At 41.4% G+C, this 20897-nt stretch overlaps 1 protein-coding gene across 1 annotated transcript in view; it reads left to right on the plus strand.

Moving 5' to 3' along the window:
- Nucleotides 1-20897, plus strand: part of GRIN3A (glutamate ionotropic receptor NMDA type subunit 3A) — a 66857-nt gene that overhangs the window by 34911 nt on the left and 11049 nt on the right. The window contains exons 4-6 of the mRNA XM_021541456.4: nt 11832-11977; nt 13523-13638; nt 15759-15910. Coding sequence (XP_021397131.3) covers nt 11832-11977; nt 13523-13638; nt 15759-15910 — 414 coding nt within the window. The remainder of the gene's footprint in view (nt 1-11831; nt 11978-13522; nt 13639-15758; nt 15911-20897) is intronic.

Consider the following 20897-nt stretch of genomic DNA (forward strand, 5'->3'; position numbering starts at 1 on the left):
TCTAATTAGTCTAAGAAAATGGGAAGTTTTGGGCCACAGCTGTCCACTCTCCCCTCATTTTCTAGCTATACAGGTTTTAGACATCATCTCTTGCCACTGGAATCTGGCAAATACAGCTTTTGTGTCCACTGGAACACATTCAGTCTCCTGTTTGAGACAAAGGGAATAGGATGGCTACAGAATGAATGTGCAGGCTGCCCAGACTGACTATGCATCCATGTCCTGAATCCTTCTTAAGAAGCTCTCTACAGTATATAGCAAAGAAGTTTAAAAGCTTGTCTACAGACAGAGGACATAGAGAAAAAGCATTGTATTTGTATCATTTCATCTACTTTTATCTCTTCTCTCATCTGAATCACAGAGGCTTGTTTCACTTTTCTTCTAATGTCACTGCTTAGGTTGCACAAAAGTATTATAACAATATTATAACATTGTCAGAGTGCCTGGCAGCCAGGTACTTGCCCAGCGTTGAGCTCTTTCCAAGGTTCAGGTACTCCTTCTCCAGACACAGCCACACATAAGTTCTAGAAAGAAGGTATTTTACTCTCCAGGTGATTCTGCCCAGGATCTCCCCAGAGAGTGGAGTTTTTTAGCAGCAAAAGGAACCTGAATGCCTTTTGGCTTTTTCATGCAAGAACACATATTGAACACGATGTCCTGAGTTTGTTGGCTAGTTCAGGTTATTTGTGGCAAACTAATTCTGGAAGCCCATAGAGCAGAAGAAATATTTCAAACATGCTAAGATGGAAGCAAACAGCAGGACAGGGGCTCAGTAGGTTTTCCATAAGGTAGTCCAAAACCTGGCCTTCCTTTCTGCAAACAGTGTTGTTCTTTCAACAATTTAATGAGTTTTTGGGTGCTATCTGCCCATTATGACTTTTGTAATAGCTGTCAGCTTTTCTTTCCAATCTTTACTACACACTTGAGTAGTCATTTACTCTGGTGGTTATGTTTTCACTTCTTTTCAACACTTTACCTTCAAAAACACCCCTTGGCAGTGGCAAAGTTCCTTTCTGCATTGTATTTTGACTTAAAATATTTAACCTAGTTAGCTTCATTTAACAAAAAAGGGCTACTTCTTTTAGTCCCATCACCAGCAATTTCACTGCATTGTCTCTCCTAAATTGACATGCCTGCAATGAAGAGATAAAATATTATTAGTCAGTCTAATATACCTTTGCAGTTATAGTTTCTACAGGTAGGCTGCTGTTAAAACAGTTTTCGGGACAAGATCACCTAAACCATTTCCTGGATGTGCCTCTTTCTCTCTGCCATTAATGATGGTTAATGAGATGGTTGTGAGTTTTCAAAACTCACAAAAAAAAAAAAAAAAAGTGTCCCAAGAAATATACTGCAGACACCTACAGTCATTCTGGCAAGTTCCACCCAGCAAGTCCTTTAAACAGCCTTGGTGTGCATTGGGATTAGTCCCCAGAAGTCTCTGATCTTATAGTTCAGTGCCTGAAGAGTTGCTCTTATGAGATGCCCATATTTTTATTACAAAATCGAGCCCTTTGAGTGTTCCAGGCAAGTTATTTCTGAGGTTTTGGTAATCGGGAATTCAGTATGCGCAACCACCCCGGTATTTGTATCTAGATATATAAAACATGAGGGTGCAAGCTCTCATTTCTGATTTATGAGCATCTCAGTTAATTTAGAGGCCTCATGGCCCTTATTATATCAGTTGAATACTTTGTGTTACTTAAATTAAAACTGTCTAGAAATACAACTGGAAAGCAACTTCAGATGAGTTTTAGCAACACCAAATCACAGAAGAAGAAAGGTCAAGCCACTCTATAGGTGGTCCCTCATTAGAGGCATGATTCAAATACTCCTTTTAATCTTCCTTTTAATTTATTTTTTTAAATTCCTTTTTAATTTATTTTCTATTGAGTTCAGCAGTTTTTAGAGTGAGGCCATAACTGCTGTGTGTTTATTGGTAAATTTTTTTCCTGAAAAAGGAATTTATGTAGGAATTACATTAATGGAAATTACTGCTGTGGTCTTTCACTGCAGCATCCTGAGATGAATCATTATAAGGAGCACCACTTGAACTGCTATGTGTTAAATAGATAATGAAGTAGCATTTATTTAAATATGCATTAAATACATTATATTGTATAGAAAAAAAATCAAGTTACAAACTCAGTGAAATTTTAAAAAATCTTGTTGCTGCCATGGGGTTTAGTATTTGTACAAGACCAGAGGCTTCTTTTTACAATTAAAAGAAGAAACTACAGAGCATGTGTTTCTGTGAAGGAAGTTACTGGCCACAGGAAGGTCATGATTCACAGCATCACATCCTGCCAATTAATACATGGTGATTTTCTGAGTATTAATGAGTCAGAGAAGGATTTGAACTCAAAAGGACTTTCAGTGTCAGAGAGAGGGAAGTGGAAAACTCTCAGACAAAGGCAAAATGGAGCATCAAGCTCTAGCCAGAATAAGGAATAGCAGAGCTGTCTCATACTGGAATGAAAGGCACATGCAATTTATGGAGTTGCAATCTTGACTTCTTTAGCTTCCCCATGCAATTTATGGTGGTGAACACTTGATTTGTTTAGCTTCCCCATCACCTCATTAAAGATTTCTTGTTAAAGTTACAGCTTTGGAGGTTCAGAATCTGTTCAGATCTTCTTCATTCTGATACCCATTTTATCAGACAATGCCTGAAGTGTTCTGCAAATCAAGTTTCCTTTCCCAATGAACCATGCTTTTTTATGTCTTCTTTTCAACAATTATCTTTTTATTATCTTTGCATATTAACCCTTACTGCTTGAGGTCTTCACCTACACACATTGCCTCACTCTGTCACCAACTGCCCTGGCTCCTCTTCATCTCCCCCCATTGTTTGAGCCAAAGAATTTAGGGGTAGGAGTGGAAGAGAAGAAGTCCTGCTGTTTTCAATCTGTGTGGTGCAGGTCATGAAGGGTGTTCTTCAAGCACCAGAGGAAATTAATGTGTTTTAGCATTTTCTCATCTATGTGGAGGTCAGTTTCTTATTCTCAAGCTAAAAACCTAAATATTTAAATGTCATAACATATTTTGAAAAAAGGAAAGTGAGCCCACCACCAGCAATAGCAACTGCATCATAGGTGGGATTTAGACCCTTGCAAGAAATAATGAAAGTGGAGAACTACAAAAAGAAGTTACTGAAGTAACTGGCAAAAAGTAGCAGAGAGCAGTGAAGGCACACAAGCTGATTCTACCACCTGACAGGTGGAAGGTCATTGTGTAGCTGACTTAGCAGCATGGAGAATGTTTATTACTGTTCACGAAAGTCACAGCCATAGTGATCTACAGAGACCAGAGTGCTAGTCTGGCTCACCCTCCTGGAGACAGAAATCCTGCACTAATCCACTGGATTTCATCAATGACAAGGGTCAAAGTCCTCTGGAAGAAATAGTGGCTTTCACTGAGTGCATTGAGATTTGACTGAACACCAGGTAAAGTAAAATATTAATGTCTATATTGATGGTCACCATGGAAGAGGCCGGGATATCCAAATATGGCTGCAAATTTCATTTACACTTCATGCTTAACACATTTGTCACTGATTCCAAGAAGGAAAAAAATCCCTTTCTGTTCCTATGTTGGATCTGTCTGTAACGTAAGACTCCCTCTTATTTACCTTCATTTGATGCTTTTGAACCTAAAACAAATAGCAAATAATGTGTTGAAGAAATGAGGGCAATGCAGGTAGACAAGTTCCACCACCTACAATTGGAAACCCCTTCATCTTGGTAACTCATGACCGCTTTACAACACAAACCCATTGTTTGTTCCTTTCCTGGAAAGTACAGAGCACTATTCCTGCTACAGGTTTAGGGAGAGGACTGTTTTCATCCCTGGCACCCAGGGGACAGTTTCCATATGGCCAGGGGTAGGAGGACTGACCTTCAACCAGCAACAGCTGAAGCATAAGAAATTTGTAAGAAAAAGGATTTTAAAGATGATAGTTTTGAAGATGGTAAACTACCCACACTTAAATTTGCTGCCACATTAGGTTTCCTCCTTTAGCCCTCAAATGCTTGTAGAAATCTGTGATAGTTAATCATCCAGAAACTGGAGACTCAGGATGGAGGGACAAAAAGAATTCTTTAATCAGAAATCTTCTTCGGTGTCTCTTTTGTAGCTTGAACATTTTCTCAGCCACACAGCTCTCCTTCAGTTGTAATTTGAAAAGCATTTCACCTTCATGACAGTGCATTAGCCATGTTTTACAAGGACCAAGCAGAAGAACATGCTGGATGAAGTGATTCCATCTGGAACATCTTTACAGCTGTTTTCTGCTGCTGATTAATTGCCTTTTTGGAATTACATCACTTATTTTCCCTCAGTCTACCCATTTTTCTTATATTTTACACTTTCTACCTTATAATCCTCAGCTCTCCCAGAATAAATCACAGCTCAGAGATCCCTTTGTCCAGAAAACTCTTAGAATGTTATTAAGAAACAGGGATAAACACAACTGTGAGTTCATATTCTCCAGAATGCTCTTCTTACAGAGCTTTTTGCACTGTCCAGCACCTGAATCATCAGGGCAACCCTCAGAAATTACCCACAGACCTGAGTCTCCAGTCTCATCCCTGAGCTGAACAGCTTTTCCAAGACACAAAGGAGCAGAACAGACCTTATATTTAATTATCAGCACTCACACAGGGACCATGAACACAAATGTTCATATTTTTGAGCAGAGACCTAAGTCACAGTTTCCTTTCACATATTCCCTTGTTGCAGTGAAGAAATAAACTGTCAGCAGTGGACTCTGCACTCATATCCAGGTTGAAGCTGTTCATTGAGTTCTGTGCAACTGTCAGGTTTTAGGCCAGCTAATGACCCCTCTGAGCTGGATCCAAAGTGACAGAATTTTAAAGAAATATGTCATTATCCTGACAAGGAAAGAATCAGCTCCACCAACACTTTTCGCAACAGAGAAGCGGAAGTGTTGATTCAAATGTATTCTGCAAACACCCTCTCCTGGAGGCCCTGGGAACATCTCAGCTTCCGAAGCTTGAACATGTAGGACAGTTCCTGATCAAAACCTTCGCTTCCAGAAGTTGAGCTGTGAATTTTCATCTGCTAAAATCTGAAATTCATGTGCTTCACGGTGAATAATTTTCTTTCATCTCCCTCTGCACCCCATAAATATTCACTAGTTAGTTTCACAAGTTAGTTTTCTAAAACTCCTGCAGATAAGAAGGGAAAGCCCACAAACTGCTTTATATTGATTTGTGGTTGGGGGTTTTTAAAATTATGAATTCATTTGTTTTGTTCATTTTCCCCTGAAAGTTTGCTTATCACTTCCAATTGCTTATATTTTCTCACTGGGCTATGGGAAATCTATTGGTGGCAGCGAAGGCACCTAAATGTGTGGGTTACATAAGTCAAAGCAAAATACTACTGTTTTATGTGTGAGAGATAAAAGTGTCATTGTAAAGAAAGCAGATTTCTAAAACCACATCAATTCTTCTAATGCTATCTTTCTCTAGTGATTAGCAACTGAAATTAGCAGATTTTCAAGATTCTGCAGCAGTTGCTTGGCAGAGATCATGCTGGCAATTCTACTGATATACAAGGTGCCCATTAAACACTGCACTTGGTGTTATGATAGGTAACCAGCACTGTTGTGGAAGTGAGCTACTAAAACCTACTGCACCATAGTTTTTCCTCAGAAATTGTTACAAAAGTTAGAAAAGTGCTTTCAGCCATGTTCCTCCTTTCTATACCCTATTTAAATTTAAAAGCACCTTTATAGGTAGTGGTAAACGCTAAATCCACATTAGCCCTGTCACTGAAGCGAGTGGTCACTGGCACTGCCCTCAGCTACATACTGGGGGTTGCCTTTTTCTCATTTCTGGCAAAAAAAATAGTTAATGGAGTTGAATTTGGGCACTGAAGAGGCCAACAGAATGAATGATGAAATGCTTGTCGTAAGTTGAGATCATGGTTAGAAATGGAGTTCCCAAAGCATTTTTCCTCCAGTCCCATTTCATGGAATGGTTCTGAGCCACACTCAGTGAGGCAGCTGCTGCACCCCATCAGTCGATTTTCTAGATTGCAGTTACATCATTGCTTGTAGAAAATAGCCACAATTTCCCTTCCCAATAGCTGCTCTGTTTAGATGCTCCTTGTCTCCTCACAAGTCCTAGCAAGCTCAAACTCCATGGGATCAGCAGGCAATATTGTACTACCTACTTTTTTGTACCTGACACCATAATTTTCTGTACCTGGGTTCTTACTGCAAAAATAAATGGCAACTGATGGGATGAGAACCTCAAAATTATACTAAAGTAAACCAGAGCATCAAAGGGGAAGAGGTCCTTGAGGTAAATTATGTGGCTTTGCAGCACTGAAAAGTCATGCAAAAGCCAGAATCTGCTAGAAAGACCTCAAAACTCTACAGTCCCACAGCCTTGAATGTGCCAAGATTTACTGCTGCATTTTCAGTTTTAAATCCCAACTGGCACTGGGGATTTCTGGGCCTGTTTGCTTTCAAGCTGGCATCTAGGTGCTCTCCCCAGCTGACAGCACTGAGTGCAATGGCAATGCATTACATAAAATGGATTGTGCCAAGTTATGCAAAACCCCTGTCATTCAAGATTGTGTTTTTCTGTTTCTGCTGCTGTGGTTTCATCACATTGATGTTTATCATGTTGGTATTTTCATGCATAATTGGCACCCCAAGCCATAGATGTATGCAGATGACCAATTTGTCTCAACATCTTCCCAAAGTTTTCCACTTCCCACTCAGCAGATGTTTTAACAACAGCAGACAGAAACCAAAGAGATGTGTAAGTAAGGGGCCAAGCCGAGAGAACTGGTAGCTGCAGTGTTTGCTTTCAGCAGCAAGAAGCACAAACATCATTTGTCTGGGAGTACTATGTTATGCAAGGCACAGAAGACTCTGAGAAGTCCCAAAGCTTGTCCTGGCACTGTCAGAGAAGTTAGAACTACAATAAAGCTCTGGTGTTTTCTTAAATACCGCAAGGCCTCCCTGTCTCAAGGGACCCAACAGCCATTTCACCTCCTCAGTGCTTGGCAGCATTCATATTTCCCTTTGTTTTGTTACACAGTGCAAGAAAACATTGCCTCTTGTTTGTTTCTCACCCATGATACGTTTTCTTCAGCAGTGAGACTTGTTCTTGGAAATGCTGGGCACAATCCACGTGTCCTACTGTCTGTCCTGAGAGGTCGCAGGGACAGCAGTGTTCAAAGTACACCAGTTGAAGAAATCACAGCTTTTTAACCTTTCTCCTGCACCTTCATCCTCTACTTCCCAGCAGCAGAACTTCCTAGCTCTTCCTCTCAAGATTGCTGTCTTCACAGAAGATAGGACATCCTCCGGAGCCATCCATCCCTGTCCTGTGCAGCAAGATCCTCTGGTCTTGGCATTCCACAGCCCTGAACCTGTAAAATCCAAGCACTCAAGTGCTCAAGACAAGCAAGGGCTCAGGCCCCTCTGGCTCCATGTCTCACTCATCTCTTGAGACTAGCCCAAACACTAAACCAGGTCCAAATGGGACATCACCACGTGTATCCTCACGACTTCGTGCAGCAACTTCCTCACAGTAGAGTGTGGAGCTGAGTCTAAAACTTTGGGGTGCACCTAAAGAATGGCCCCTCATGGTATACACCGTTGCTTCAAGTATAAAATAGTTCACTGATATGAAATCCATGATCTCCAGTATTTGAGATGCCAAAACGATACTGTTGGCCGCTGGAGCTTTCACCCCTTTTTTGGAGAGCCATTAACCAGCAGCACTAAAAGAATTTTTAACACCTTTTAACTTCTAACAAACAAAATATTAAAATACATTAGCAGTTAATAGCTTTTAACATAGCTACTCAATTGGCATGTTCATACCCCTGCTGTTGGACTGCCCAGGCTGTTGGTGCTTCCCTGCTGAGGCTCACAGCCAACTGCAGTTGGCTGTGATGGCCTTGCCAGAACAGCACTTAAAGGGCTGGTTGCTTGATAAATGCTAATGGGTCTTCAGAAGAGCGATCCAGGGAAAATTTCTTCACTGTAAGGGTTGTCAGGCATTGGAACAGGCTGCCCAGGGAAGCAGTGAAGTCATGAGCTGTAGAGGGGTTTAAAAGACCTGTAGATGTGTCTCTAGGGGGCATACTTTAGTGATGGGCTCAGCACTGTTGGGTTAGTGGTTGGGGTCTGATCTTTAGGGTCTTTTAAGCCTTAATGATTCTGAGATTCAATGATCTGATAAAGAAATTTAAATATCCTTATTTGACATACTGCTATTTTGCAATATCTGTGCCCATGACTATCTTCACATCTTGTTCAATGAATTGTCAAGCCAAGGCAATTGTGGTGATGATTTTCTCAGGACACAGAGTGCATAAATCCCACTTCACTGTTACCTCAGAGCCTTATCGAGGTCTGAACAAACCTTGTTCTTTCCTCTTCTTACAGTCACAGATGTACAAATGTGGAGGGACTTTGTAAGGCTGTCTAAGCCAAGTGCCAAGGAAACTCCTGTCTGGAGATGGATCCGCAGTTATTGCATTCATCTATTTTAATTGTATTTGAGTCACCAGCAAGCCTCCAGGTGCTCTGGATACAAAAGTCTTAACATTTTCTAGTGCCATTTACCTGCTTTGTGGTGGTTATTCACCTCTGACACTGAGTGTTGAATGAAGAAACACAGTATATACACAGAAGAAACACAGTATATACACAGAAGCTGAGAATCCCTTTAGTAGAAATTACTGTAATTTCAACAGCTATTTCTTCCAGTAAGATGGTCTTTATGTTTGCAATCACTGATAGAAATGTAAGTAAGTGCCTCCCCTGAAATATGAGTTTAAAAACCATAAATAAATACATAGAATCTATTCTTGATTCTTCAGATACTGATTTTTTAGACTTTATGATTTCTCCGAAGCCCTAGGCATTAACATTTGATTGTTGGTTTATAGAAAACAGAGAGATTCTTTCAAAATATAAGAAATATAAAAGAGAGAGAGCATGAGAAGCAGAAAATATTAGAAAAAAAAGGACAACTAATAAGGCAAGATTCAGAGCGAGACTATGGTATTTACCTATCCTGTCAGGATACAGGTATTTGTGGTTTCCGTCTTGTCACATAATCTTCCCAGGAGAGGACTACAGAAGGTAAGAAAACAGAAATGACAAGTGATGAGTCTTGTTTCCACCCTGAAGTTTTTATCTTCTGTTAAAGCAAGTAACCCTTAGCGCTCTTAGCAATCATCAGTGAAGTGCTTCTGGCAGCATTTAGCACTGTCAATCCACAAACCTGCAAGCAAACTTTTTCCTCCTGTGGGTAAACAGCAGTAAGAAGAAACAGAAGTCCTTGAAAGATATAGAGGGTTAAAACAACTGTTAACATTTATCCTTTGTAAAAGGAGTTGATCAAATACAAAGTTGCAGACACATAATGATGCTTAAGAAAAAGCAGAGATTACCAGAAGCAGATAGAACACTGGAACAATCGATAACTGAACAACTCCCTTGTAGGCTTCCCAAAACTTCCCAACAGGCATAGGATGTTGCTAGAGAAAAGATATTAAGCCAGATGGACTTCTGATATAATCAACATTTCGGTGTTGTCATCATTTGGGGTGAAATTTGACAGTGTACCCAGCATAAAGCAAAGAGTGGGCAGTCCTCAGTAAAGGGTTTAGGATAGAAAATTGCATGGAGATGCAGTTCACTGTTTTTGTACCAGCCTTTATCATTCAGGCTTAAAAGTTTAGCCAAATTCAGACATTGGTGACAGTCTCAGTGAGATATGCATTTTGGTGAAGACTTTATCTGCAGATCAGATGTTGCTCTGCAGTTGGCATCACTGGGCAGGCCACAAATTTAACAACATGCACCTAATTTGACTTGGAAAATGCCAGTGTGGTTCAGTGTTGGGTCTTAATGGGGTTTTCAGTCTCCTCATTAAAACTGCCAAGAAATAAAACCTAAAAAAATTAGTCCAGACTGTGGTGATGATCTTCTTGGGACAGAGAGTACATGAACCTCACTCCAAGTTCCTTCTTTAAACAGGTTGTCTTCAGTGTCTCAGGACTAGGGCAGGCAGCATTGTGCTGGAAGTCTCCATGATGTATTGGCACGGCACAACTCCTGTTATTTATGTCTTCTGGCATCTGAATGCTGCTCCCACACTCCCAGGCAAGAACATTTCCCTCTGTGCCCACAGTCCTTCTGGCACAGCACTATGGCCAGCACCAGATGGGGGCACATCCTGCACTGCTTCTCCCACAGACATCTACACCAGACCACATTAAAAAAAAAACCAACAACAAAAAAACACAAAACAAAACAAAAAAAACACCAAAAACAAAAAACAAAACAAAACAAAACAAAACAAAGCAAAACAAAAAAAAAAAACAAACCAGGAGGACTCCTCATACCCACAGACTTGGAATTAGTGGCAGATCTCATTCTTGGGTTGCAACACAGGGACCAGATCAGAAGACCACAAGGTGGTAAACACCTACCCACTTCAATTTTCAATTTCAGGTAAAAATTACCAGAAATACGGAATGCTCATAGCTTCCATGGCACCAGAAACACCATCAAAAATACCTTTTTCTCTTCCTTTTCAGACTAAACTGGGTGATAGTGAGTTTACATCCTACCTCTGCCATTCTTAAAAAAACTGTAGACACTCTTTTATCCCTGAGGTCATTGAAGAGAAGACTGGGAAAGGTCTTCTTATGGCTTTGTGCTTCCCTGCACTCTGTTCTGCTTAGATGATAATGCAGAAGCCAGATGGACTGGCAGAATGCTCCTTTGCTTGGTCTTTGCCAAGCAGATCGTGGCTGTGCTGAGATCATCTTTGCAAGCTGCTGTGATGTCTGTGAGCTTCCTGGGAAGCAAATACAGCATGACTGCTTCAGCCTTAGCTCTGTCTGGCTTCCTGTGCTCTGAAAGCTTGGCCTGTTAGAGGCTGGTGGGTAGCTGAAGGCTTTTTAATTAGTGTGGCTTGGCAGCACTTGGCCAGCTCAAGGAAGTGCTTGGCATAGTGGAAGATGCTGCCTGACTCCTCCATGGCAGCTTGAGACTTCCCCCAGGAGCCACTAAATGCTCCAAAGGCAAACAGAAACTTTGGAAAGAGGGGTCTGTGAGACCTAAACTGGGGTCCATAGGGCTGCAAATTGTGGAGTCAGTTCAGAGAACAGCCGGGTGCAGAACTGCAAAAAGACTCTGTGTGTATATCCACAGTTGCAGCCTGGGCCAGGCAGAGGGGAATTCTCCCTCCTTCTCACTGCCAGGGGAGACTTTTTGGTGACCTTTCAGTCCTCAGTTTGTCTGTGAGGAATGGCAGCTGACACTGTGATATGGTACCTAGAGACTTTTAGAAATGAACTGGGGTGCTACCTTTCTGCAGAAGGCTAAATTTCATCCCTAAAGACAAAGTAAAACATTCTGCCAAAACAAATCTAATCTGTGTGTCCTTTGCTGGGTACCCAGAGCCCAGAAGGTGGATTGTAGCCAGCCCAGAGGCTTCTCATAATGGTTCCTGAAACATTATCTGTTCTAGAGACAAATAATCACAATAAACACCTACATTTGGGTGTTCAGGGTGTTTCATGGGGATTGTTTTCAGCATTTGAAGAAAACCCTGAGAGTACACAGACAGGCTATTTAGCCACCTGGTAAGTCTTTCTATCTAGGCTTTTCCAGCAGCAGGGGAAGCTGCCTGCAGGAAAGCACCCAGAGAGGCAGGTCCACGAACATTGAAGATTTCTGAGGAACTGTTGGCACACTAGGGCTGAGATACCAGATGTGCTGGGAGGTAAATGTCTCTGCTAATCCTCTCCCGTCCTCCCTGCAGCTTCACCACCCATCCCAAGGGTTCCGGTTTGGCACAGTGCGGGAGAGCAGTGCGGAGGACTACGTGAGGCAGAGCTTCCCGGAGATGCACGAGTACATGCGGCGCTACAACGTCCCTGCCACCACTGATGGGGTGGCCTACCTGAAGTGAGCCCTGCAGGCAGCACCACACCTGCCCCCTGGCCAGTTGTTATGATCTGGTTATTACAATTGCTAAGAGAGATGCTTGGACTGAGGTGAAAATGAGGCCAAAGTCAATAGTATGGATTTTATTTAACAGTAAATGCGAGAGAGAGAGAGAGACAGAGGCGGTGGTGGTGATGATGGTGGTGGGGAGAAAGATAGTGACAGAGAGACAGATGTAGAAAATATCACCACTCCATGGATGCCATGTCCCATTGATCCTCTCCATCCCAGTGCTGAGGGTCCCAAAAAACATGGGAGTCCAATGGATTAATATGCATTTAGGTCAGCTGGGAATGCCTACCTAGGTGTGGGGGTGTCATCAGGTGAGGGCAATGTATAAACTCCTGGCAAGTTCCTGAGCTTGGAAGCCTTCCATCAGGCAGTGAGAAACATTCAGGAAAAAAACATCCAGTCTAAACAAAACCTGCCAATGAGGTTCCTCAGTGTGGTGGGAAGAAAGAAAGTTCTCCCAGAGGAACCTTAATTTATCATTAAAATTAATAAAAGAAGCACTAGACTGGTAAAAAGTAATGAAAGTCTTGTTGCTTTAGGGAATCATGGTGTCAGTGTGCCTCAGAGACATTTGTACTTAACAGTCTGGGGGTCAAAAACTTCTTCCAGGAAACAGGGGAGGTGGTAATAAGCCTGAAATCATTCATTCATTTTATCTTAAAAAGTGCCTGGCAGATGGCCTGAGAACTTTTCACCAGATTTTTTTTCCCTGTTGTTTCCTGTTTATATATTTTTCCTCAGACTTATCCTGTTGGTAGTTAAGACACATGGCAGTTCCTTGGGTCAAACTGCAGTCAATGGATTGAAATAAATGAAGTAATTACATTAGGAGAACACCCAGACTTTTAAGGGGACAGGAATGGAGGGTGCAATCCTGGCATCAGATGAGAGCAGGCACTGCTGCTGTTCTTTTGTATCATTATTTTTATCCAAACATGCTGTTCAGAAATGATTATTTTAGTAAAATTCAGTCATTGTGTTAATGAAGGCAACACAAGGAAAAGATAGATCTCCTTCCTTGAGTGAAGGAAATAATTTACCTTCTATTCAAGGAGAAAGGAGGAGAAGTACCTTTCAATAAGTTATCCTTCTGGTTTGTTGCTTTAATATCCCCCAAGTTTAACATCACAAAGAAACCAGGACAACAACAGTCTTTTAGCAATTTTTGATCTTCTCCACTAAAGCCTTGTGCCACTTTCAATTGAGTCAAAGTCCAACATTTTGTAGTGATTTTTGTCTTTCATAACAATAGTATTTTGTGGCAGCAAAGTAAGTCCTAAACACACTGACTGCTTTTAATGCACAAAGTTTGCATCTCATGCACAATTCCATCCTTCAAAATATAAATCAGTTTTCAATTTAAGTGCAGATGTGTAAATAGCAGTCCCTCGTCCCTGTTTTCATACAGTAATTTTCAAAAAAACTGCATAGACAAATGTTGCTGTCACCTAGACTGTGAAGTGATTGTGTTTCTGACTTTGATGTTGAATACAGGCATGATCCAGAGAAACTTGATGCCTTCATTATGGATAAAGCACTCTTAGATTATGAAGTGTCAATAGATGCTGACTGCAAGCTCCTAACTGTGGGAAAACCCTTCGCCATTGAAGGTAATAACCAGTTTTATGACACACTGCTCTGTTCCTCATGTGCTGAATTTGTTTTGTTGTGCTGTGGTATTGTCAGTGAAAATATGGATGTGAAACTGAGGACCCCTTGAGGATTATGACAAAATCCTCAGTGACTGAGCAGAACAAAAGCTTCAGCCTTTTTTTGTGGTTTTTTTTTTTTTTTTTTTGATATCTCGTATCACTTTTACCACCTGTTTCCAGGCCAAGTTGGGTGGAGCTTTGAGCAACATGGTCTGGTAGAAGATCCCTCATGGTAAGCATTGGAATGAAATGTTCTTTAAGGTCCCTTCAAAGCCAAACTATGCTGTGATTCTATGATCTGTTGCAATGCTCTATACAGAAATCATTCCAGGTGCTCAGACAGTGTGTCTCCAGACAATTAGGAAGCAGAGACCATTTCCCTGCTCACCATGAAATAGAGGCCCCTGAAATGAGTCTTCTTTTCTGCCAGCTCTCTTTGTTGACATGGGTTCACAACCCAGTTCAAACATGTTCAAAATGCGGTTCTGCAGTTTCACTCTCATCTGAAACAGGCAAATATTGTTCCCATTTAAGATTCCAAATGAATCTATAGTTAATTGAGAAGGGAGCCTGTCCTGGTGCTTGGCTTCCTGAAGACTTGAGAAATTAGCAAGGACAGCTCAGAAGGCAGCCTGGAAACACAGCTGGTGTGAAACTGCTTCCAGCATGGATGAGTACATGGGCAGCAGACTTTAGAAACCACTTTTGTGATAGAGGCACAGTGGAAAGGACTGGTGCTTTCACTTTCTTTCCCTCCAAGGGCAATTGCTTCAGCTGCTCCCATCACACAATAAAACAACCTCCTTCAGAAACCTGATAAATCCCTTTCAGAAAGGTCAGCTCTGCTTCCACAACTTCCAGTCAAGTAGATTAGATTTCAATATAGGAAAAGAAACAAATAGACACTGAAATATATGTTTTTGGATGACTGGACTTCCTTCATATTACCCAATTACAAAAAAAAAGTATGGTGAAAATGTGATATTTATGAATCCTAGCTGTGCTAACTCTGAAACAAATCCTTTGATGTGACCAAATTTATTCAGGTGGAATTACAGACACAATGTAAAAAACTCAGCAGCAAGGAAGAAGCATTATAAGAACAGTTACCACCTCATCACTCATTAAAAAGTGAGCCATTGTCCTGGAAAATTCAGCAGTTGACTGTTTGTGAGGGTTTTTTTCTTTCTTCCTGTGTTGTTGTGGGTTTGTTTTTTTTTTAAGGAGACAGTCTGAAATTCTGAATTCTGAACTGAAAAACAAAAATCCACATTGGACTAGAAATTAATCTCTGCAGGCAATTGGCATGCAGCTGCATGTCTTTGTGGGATCAGTTGTATTTGTTAAGAATTTCTAAAGTCAAAGACCAGATTCTGCAAATAGAAGTACCACATTCAGAGTTACTGAATTCATTTTCACTTACACTAAGTTCTTTATCCACACTTTAACATGGTGGAAGACAACACAGCTAAAACTGCACAATTGGCTAAAAACTTCATTTCTTTATTTATTATCTGAAAGTCCCTGTCAGTGCCAGAGCAGCACTGAAAGCATAGCCCCTGGGCTTTAAATTGCTGAGTGATAACAGTGAAGATTGCTTCTGTATATATTTACATGCATACAGCTCCTCATCAGAAAATACATAGGACGAAAATGTCACATCTGACACCACAGTCACATCCATTGCTCTAACAATGCAAGAGGATTACAGAATGATTTATGTGACACCTGAGGACCTTTTGCATTGCTGAAAGAATCCATGACAACGGCATGAAAAGGTCTGTGTTTCTAGAGAAAATATTTATTAATCCACTGGCTCCATTTTAAGTTTTTGAACCTCTAGTTTTACATACTTCTTGTGTAGCTTTAATAATTTTGAATTTGCTTAATCTGTTTATATTGGGTGGCTTTATTTTGCAACAAAAAAAGTCTTGTCTCAGCATTCTTAGACCACAGTAAGCCAGTTTTGAGCTGACTGTCTGAAACAGTGTTAGCTTGCTCTTCCATGCTGAAATGAACATACTTCAGTAAAAACCAAACAAGAACGAAAGAGATGATTGTACTGCTCTCCCTTCTAGGTTATGGCATTGGTCTTCCCCCCAACTCTCTACTCACCTCAAACATCTCTGACCTGATCAGCCAGTACAAATCCCATGGCTTCATGGATGTTCTGCACGACAAGTGGTACAAGGTTGTTCCCTGTGGAAAACGAAGCTTTGCCGTCACGGAGGTGAGCGATGAACTTGGGTCACTTAAGTGAGGCTTTGTGCAAGCTGACAGTTATTTCCCCTCATTCCTATTGGCATGCCCACATGGCAGGGAATGAGTGGCAGCTGAAGGGAAGGAGGAGGCTTCAAAGGAAGCAGCTGCTGACCCAGGCAGCAATCAGGTCAGAGCAGGAGGAGTGGGACTGTGCTGCTGAGTGAGGCACCAGGGAGCTTCTCTGGAGACAAGCAGGGCAGGAAGGGGCAGTAAAAATCATGATCTGGCACATTTCATAGCAAACCTGTCTGAGTCTGATTCCACTCAGCTGTGCATGTATCAACACCCACAGAGAGAGGGGGAGCTCAGGACATCCCAAATTTTTAATACACCCTGACCACTTCCCAACATGGGTGGCAGATACCTGTACCAAAGATTGAATTTTAGGCTAGAAATGGTCTGTTAAGACACCATGCCAAGAAGAGAAAGGAAGTAGGTCTCACTTTCATGTAGATCTATGAGAAATTGAAATAAATATTTACGAATATACATCCAAGTTCCACATTGGAGGAGTTACGCCATTATTTATGAGAAAAAGATAACTCTTACCAGAATAGTTTTTCCTCAAGTTCCCCAGACTGTCAAGTGAAAAAATAAGATAAGTATTGAAGAATCAAAAGCACCAGCAATGTCTGAAGCTTATAGTGTACTCTTTTAGCTCAAGGTCTTCCAGTTAGAATCCTGCTGCTTCCTTCTCAGAGTGTTGACCCAAATGCCAAACACACACTTGGTGTTCCCCAAGGAAGTGGAAGCATTCTCCTGCCAAACAGAACTCAGTTTCCTGGGTTGTGACTCCCACTTTCAATGGTGAGCTGCAAGGCTCTGGCTGACTAAATCACTAGAATGTTAGCAATTTTTAGAGATAAAACAAAGCAAATATTTATTTGGCATTTTTAATATAAAATTTGTTGGGGTATTTCTGCATGTCTTACTACTTTTTATACTTTTAATTACAGTTTTGTCAATAGGAAATAAATTATATTTTAACATCAGATATTTATAGAAGGAAATCTAATATTTTTTATCTAACTTACTAATTTTTTATTTTTTTATGGGATTAATTCAACACAAGAAAGCAAACTTAAACAGAAGTGTGTATTCACTAATCTTTCTGATTTACCTTATCTGAAGATTGTAGTATCACCTAAAAAGGGAATTGTATTTTTAAAATGCCAGTTCCTTCAATGACTTCTCGTTACTCTGCATTTTAACAAGTCATTTGAATTAAATCCTAGGAAATGACAAGGTAATGTTATAAATTACCTCAATGTTGCTTAAAACTCAATACATTTATAGCAGAGAAAAGTTACCTTCCTAATAATTCCCTAGTAATGTGACAAAAGGAGCTTCCTCTGATCATGTCTTACCCCACAGCATTCATCTGGAGCTGTATACTCTCTATTCTTAGTCATATAATAAATTCCAGTTAAAAGTACAATTTAATTAGTAGTGGTTTTCTCCCACAACATATGGTTGCTTCTTTAAGTCTGTAGAGTGAGGTGCTCAGATCCCCTGGGAGGGGCATGAGATGATCCTCTTGGCTGCAGAAGTATTAGAACCTGAGTAACACCTACCCATAAAAATTGTAAATAGGTATACTTATATGGGGGTCCTTGCTCAAAATGTTACCAATAAAGGTGCATGATCAAAATTCCTCAAGGACTACCAACCAAGGGAGAGGAGGTGGGACAAAAATCTGCTCCAGTCTGAAAAGAAAATTCAGATTTTGCACTGTGAATAGTCCCATGGAATTCCTTTGTTTTTTGTTTTTTTTTTCCCACTACTGAATAGGCTTTAACCACAGGATTTTAAGGGAGGCCTTAAGCATGGGGCCACATCTGGAGGACATGTTGTGCTTTTATGTAATTAAGTCTTTTGAGTACAAGCTCCCTGTGAAGTCCAAAAAGAAGAGCAGGTGTAGCTGCTCCCAGGCTGGCTGTCTGACCATAGTCCTTATTTGATCTTCAGCTGCACTAATTCAACATGCACAACTGAGTTTTTTGTTCAGAAGCTAAAGTCCAACAGGTTGGTTCAGGTGTCTGAACTGAAGGACTCCGTTCATGGAGTCCAACAAGGCCAAGTGCAAGGTCCTGCACCTGCATGTGGGCAATGCCAAGTGCAGATACAGGCAGGGCAAAATACAGAACGGATTGAGAGCAGCCCTGTGGAGAAGGACTTGGCGCTTTGGTGGATTAGAAGCTAAAGATGACCCGGCAATGTCCTCTGGCAGCCCAGAAATCCAAAGATGCCCTGGGCTGCATCACTAAAAGTGTGGGCAGGAGGTCGAGGGAGGTGATTGCGCACCTCTGCTCACTCTGGTGAGATCCCACCTGGATGGGGTCTGCATCCAGCTCCAGGATCCTCAGCATAAGAAGGATATGGCACTATTGGAGGAAATCCAGAGAATTCCACAAAGGTGATCAGAGGGCCTCTCTGCTCTGGAGCCAGGCTGTGAGAGCTGTGAGTGTTCACCTGAAGAAGAGAAGTCTCCAGGGAGACCTTAGAGCCCCTTCCAGAGCCTAACTGGGATCCAAGAGAACTGAAGAGGGACTTGGACAAGGGATGGAGTAACAAGATAAGGGGAATGGCTTTATACTGAAAGAGGTAGGTTGACATGAGATAAAAGGAAGAATTTAAACATTAAGGTGGTGAGGCCCTGACAGAAGTTGCCTAGAGAATCTGTGGCTCCTCTACCCCTGGAAGTGTCCAAGGCCAAGTGGGACAGGGCTTGGAGGAATCTGGTCTGGTGGTTGGTATCCCTGCCCAGGGCAGGGGGTTGAAACTAGATGGTCTGTAAGGTCTCTTCCAAACCACTCTATTCTAGGATTCTGTAAATCTTAAAAGTCAGTCAAAGGTCCTTATGCAATCAGAAAGTGACCAGAAGCAGAATACCACTTGCAAGTCTATGCCATTTGTGGGGTAACCTCTACTAAGTCCAGATCTTCATTTTTCTAGTTGCCTCACTTTTAAGGCATCTCCCACATGCATCCCCCCTCTTCTTCATCCATTCCTTTTGGGCAAGAACCTGCAGATTTTAGAATGTGTGAATTCTTAGTTGGGAGAAATTTACTAAAATTAACAGCCAAGCAGCAAACACTCTCCAAAGTACAGGTTCCCCACTGTTACAGCAAGAAGCATGGGAATTAGTCTTGGACTTACCTTTATATTAGTTTGTATCATTTACTCCTGTACAACCCAAAAATCTCTGTAACTTAACTCCCTGCACTCAGTCACAGTAGTATTCTACAGATTCACTGAAGAGTGGGCAATGTTCAGCACAGAAACAGATTATTCATTTTTTGAAAAAGTCTCAACTTCTCGGTGGGTAGTCATTCACACAGATTGTATACCAAAGTGAGACTCAGCAATTGCCTTTTGACAGCACAAGTGAGGATTTGTATTCTTCTATATCATTTTGATAAATTTGGTCTGTGACATGCTGCACCTGTTGACCAAGAGTAATGACACCAAAATGGGAATATATGTAGGTGAAATACTGATCAGTATAGCCTTTAAACTGGTGAGAAATCCATCATCCATTTTGGTCATTACCTCTTTAGTTGTACCTAATTCTTATCCACCTGCCACTCCTGCCTACTGAAGTTAATTTTTCCACAGATTTGTTTTGAGCTCTATCTTCCTACTCACCATTTTTTAGTAATCTTACACTGGGAAATTATATTTCCTGTAGCAGAACTCACTGCTAGCTCTTCCCATCTCTCTCTATCTGGCAGTGGATGAGCACTTTGCTTATTCTAAATCACATTTCAAAACAAAGTTGTCCTGGAAGGAAATTATTCAGCCTGGGGCTGAAAGGTTTGCAGTGATCCTTCAAGATGGGAAACCAATAAAGATAGTTTCTTTTCTGAAAGTGCAGAGATCAGAAATACTTGACTCTGCTGCTTTGCATGAACCTCTCCAGCAAAACCACTTACACAAGGCATCTGGCCCTGATCATTTAATGACCCACTGGATCATTTATGGGGGATGCAGCTAACTCAGGCTTGGAAAGAACACTGTAGTGAGCTGCACTTTACCCTCTCCACTGCAGAGGGTGGCAGTGGCTGTTCTTGGTGAGTGCTAGCCTCTAGCAATATTGCTTGGGTTTAAAATTGTCATGTTCTAGTTTCAAATTAATGTCTCTGTGTCAAAATTGCTGAGTTCCCTACTTAGGGTGAAACATGGTGCAGGAGGGATGAGGGAATGCCAGAGTTATACTTGCACATCATATCTGGACATAGTCAATGTATTTTGTTTTTATTTTGCATACAGTACACTCAGCTCTTCCTCTGTCCTCCTGTTATTCTCACTGATTTCTCTTCAGAAGGAGCCAGGCTCTTGGGATTTGCCTTTCCACCCACTAGCTCCACACAATCTCAGAAGAGACTGCAGAGAGAAGGTTTTTACCAAGAAGGTGGAAAATCAGAAAGTGAGCACAATGTTTCCCAGAGAGATGGTGAATGCCCCATCCCTGAAAGTGTTCAGCCATCCCTGGAAACATCCAAGGCTCCGAACAAGCTGTTGTAATTGAATATGGCCCTGCTCATTGTGGGGCAGTTGGACCAGATGGCCTTGAAAGATCTCTTTCAACTCAAACCAGTCTATGATTCTGTGATTTTTGGGAACCAAAAGCTTTGTGATTTTCTGCTCCTGGAGCAAAGCAGCTCTGGAACTCAGCCAGCTGGCCAGCAGGCAGGGGTATCCCTGAAAGGCAAAATGCCTGCAGTCAGTGGGTTTAGCTGCTCAGGCCAGGCAGTGATGACCAGGGCAGGGTTTATCAAGACACCACAAAAAAGAAGAGCCCTTCCTGGTCCATGGTTTGGGAGAAGCTAATTGAGTGCACACAATCTTTAATAGCTTTTTAGCTACACTTTAAAAAATGTTACTGTTGAAACTGTATTTTCTGTTTCACTTGAAAGGTTTGCATTTCTCCTTTTTATATTCAAATTGGTCAC

Source organism: Lonchura striata, chromosome Z, assembly GCF_050655825.1.
Source record: "Lonchura striata isolate lonStrDom1 chromosome Z, ASM5065582v1, whole genome shotgun sequence".
NCBI lineage: Eukaryota > Metazoa > Chordata > Aves > Passeriformes > Estrildidae > Lonchura > Lonchura striata.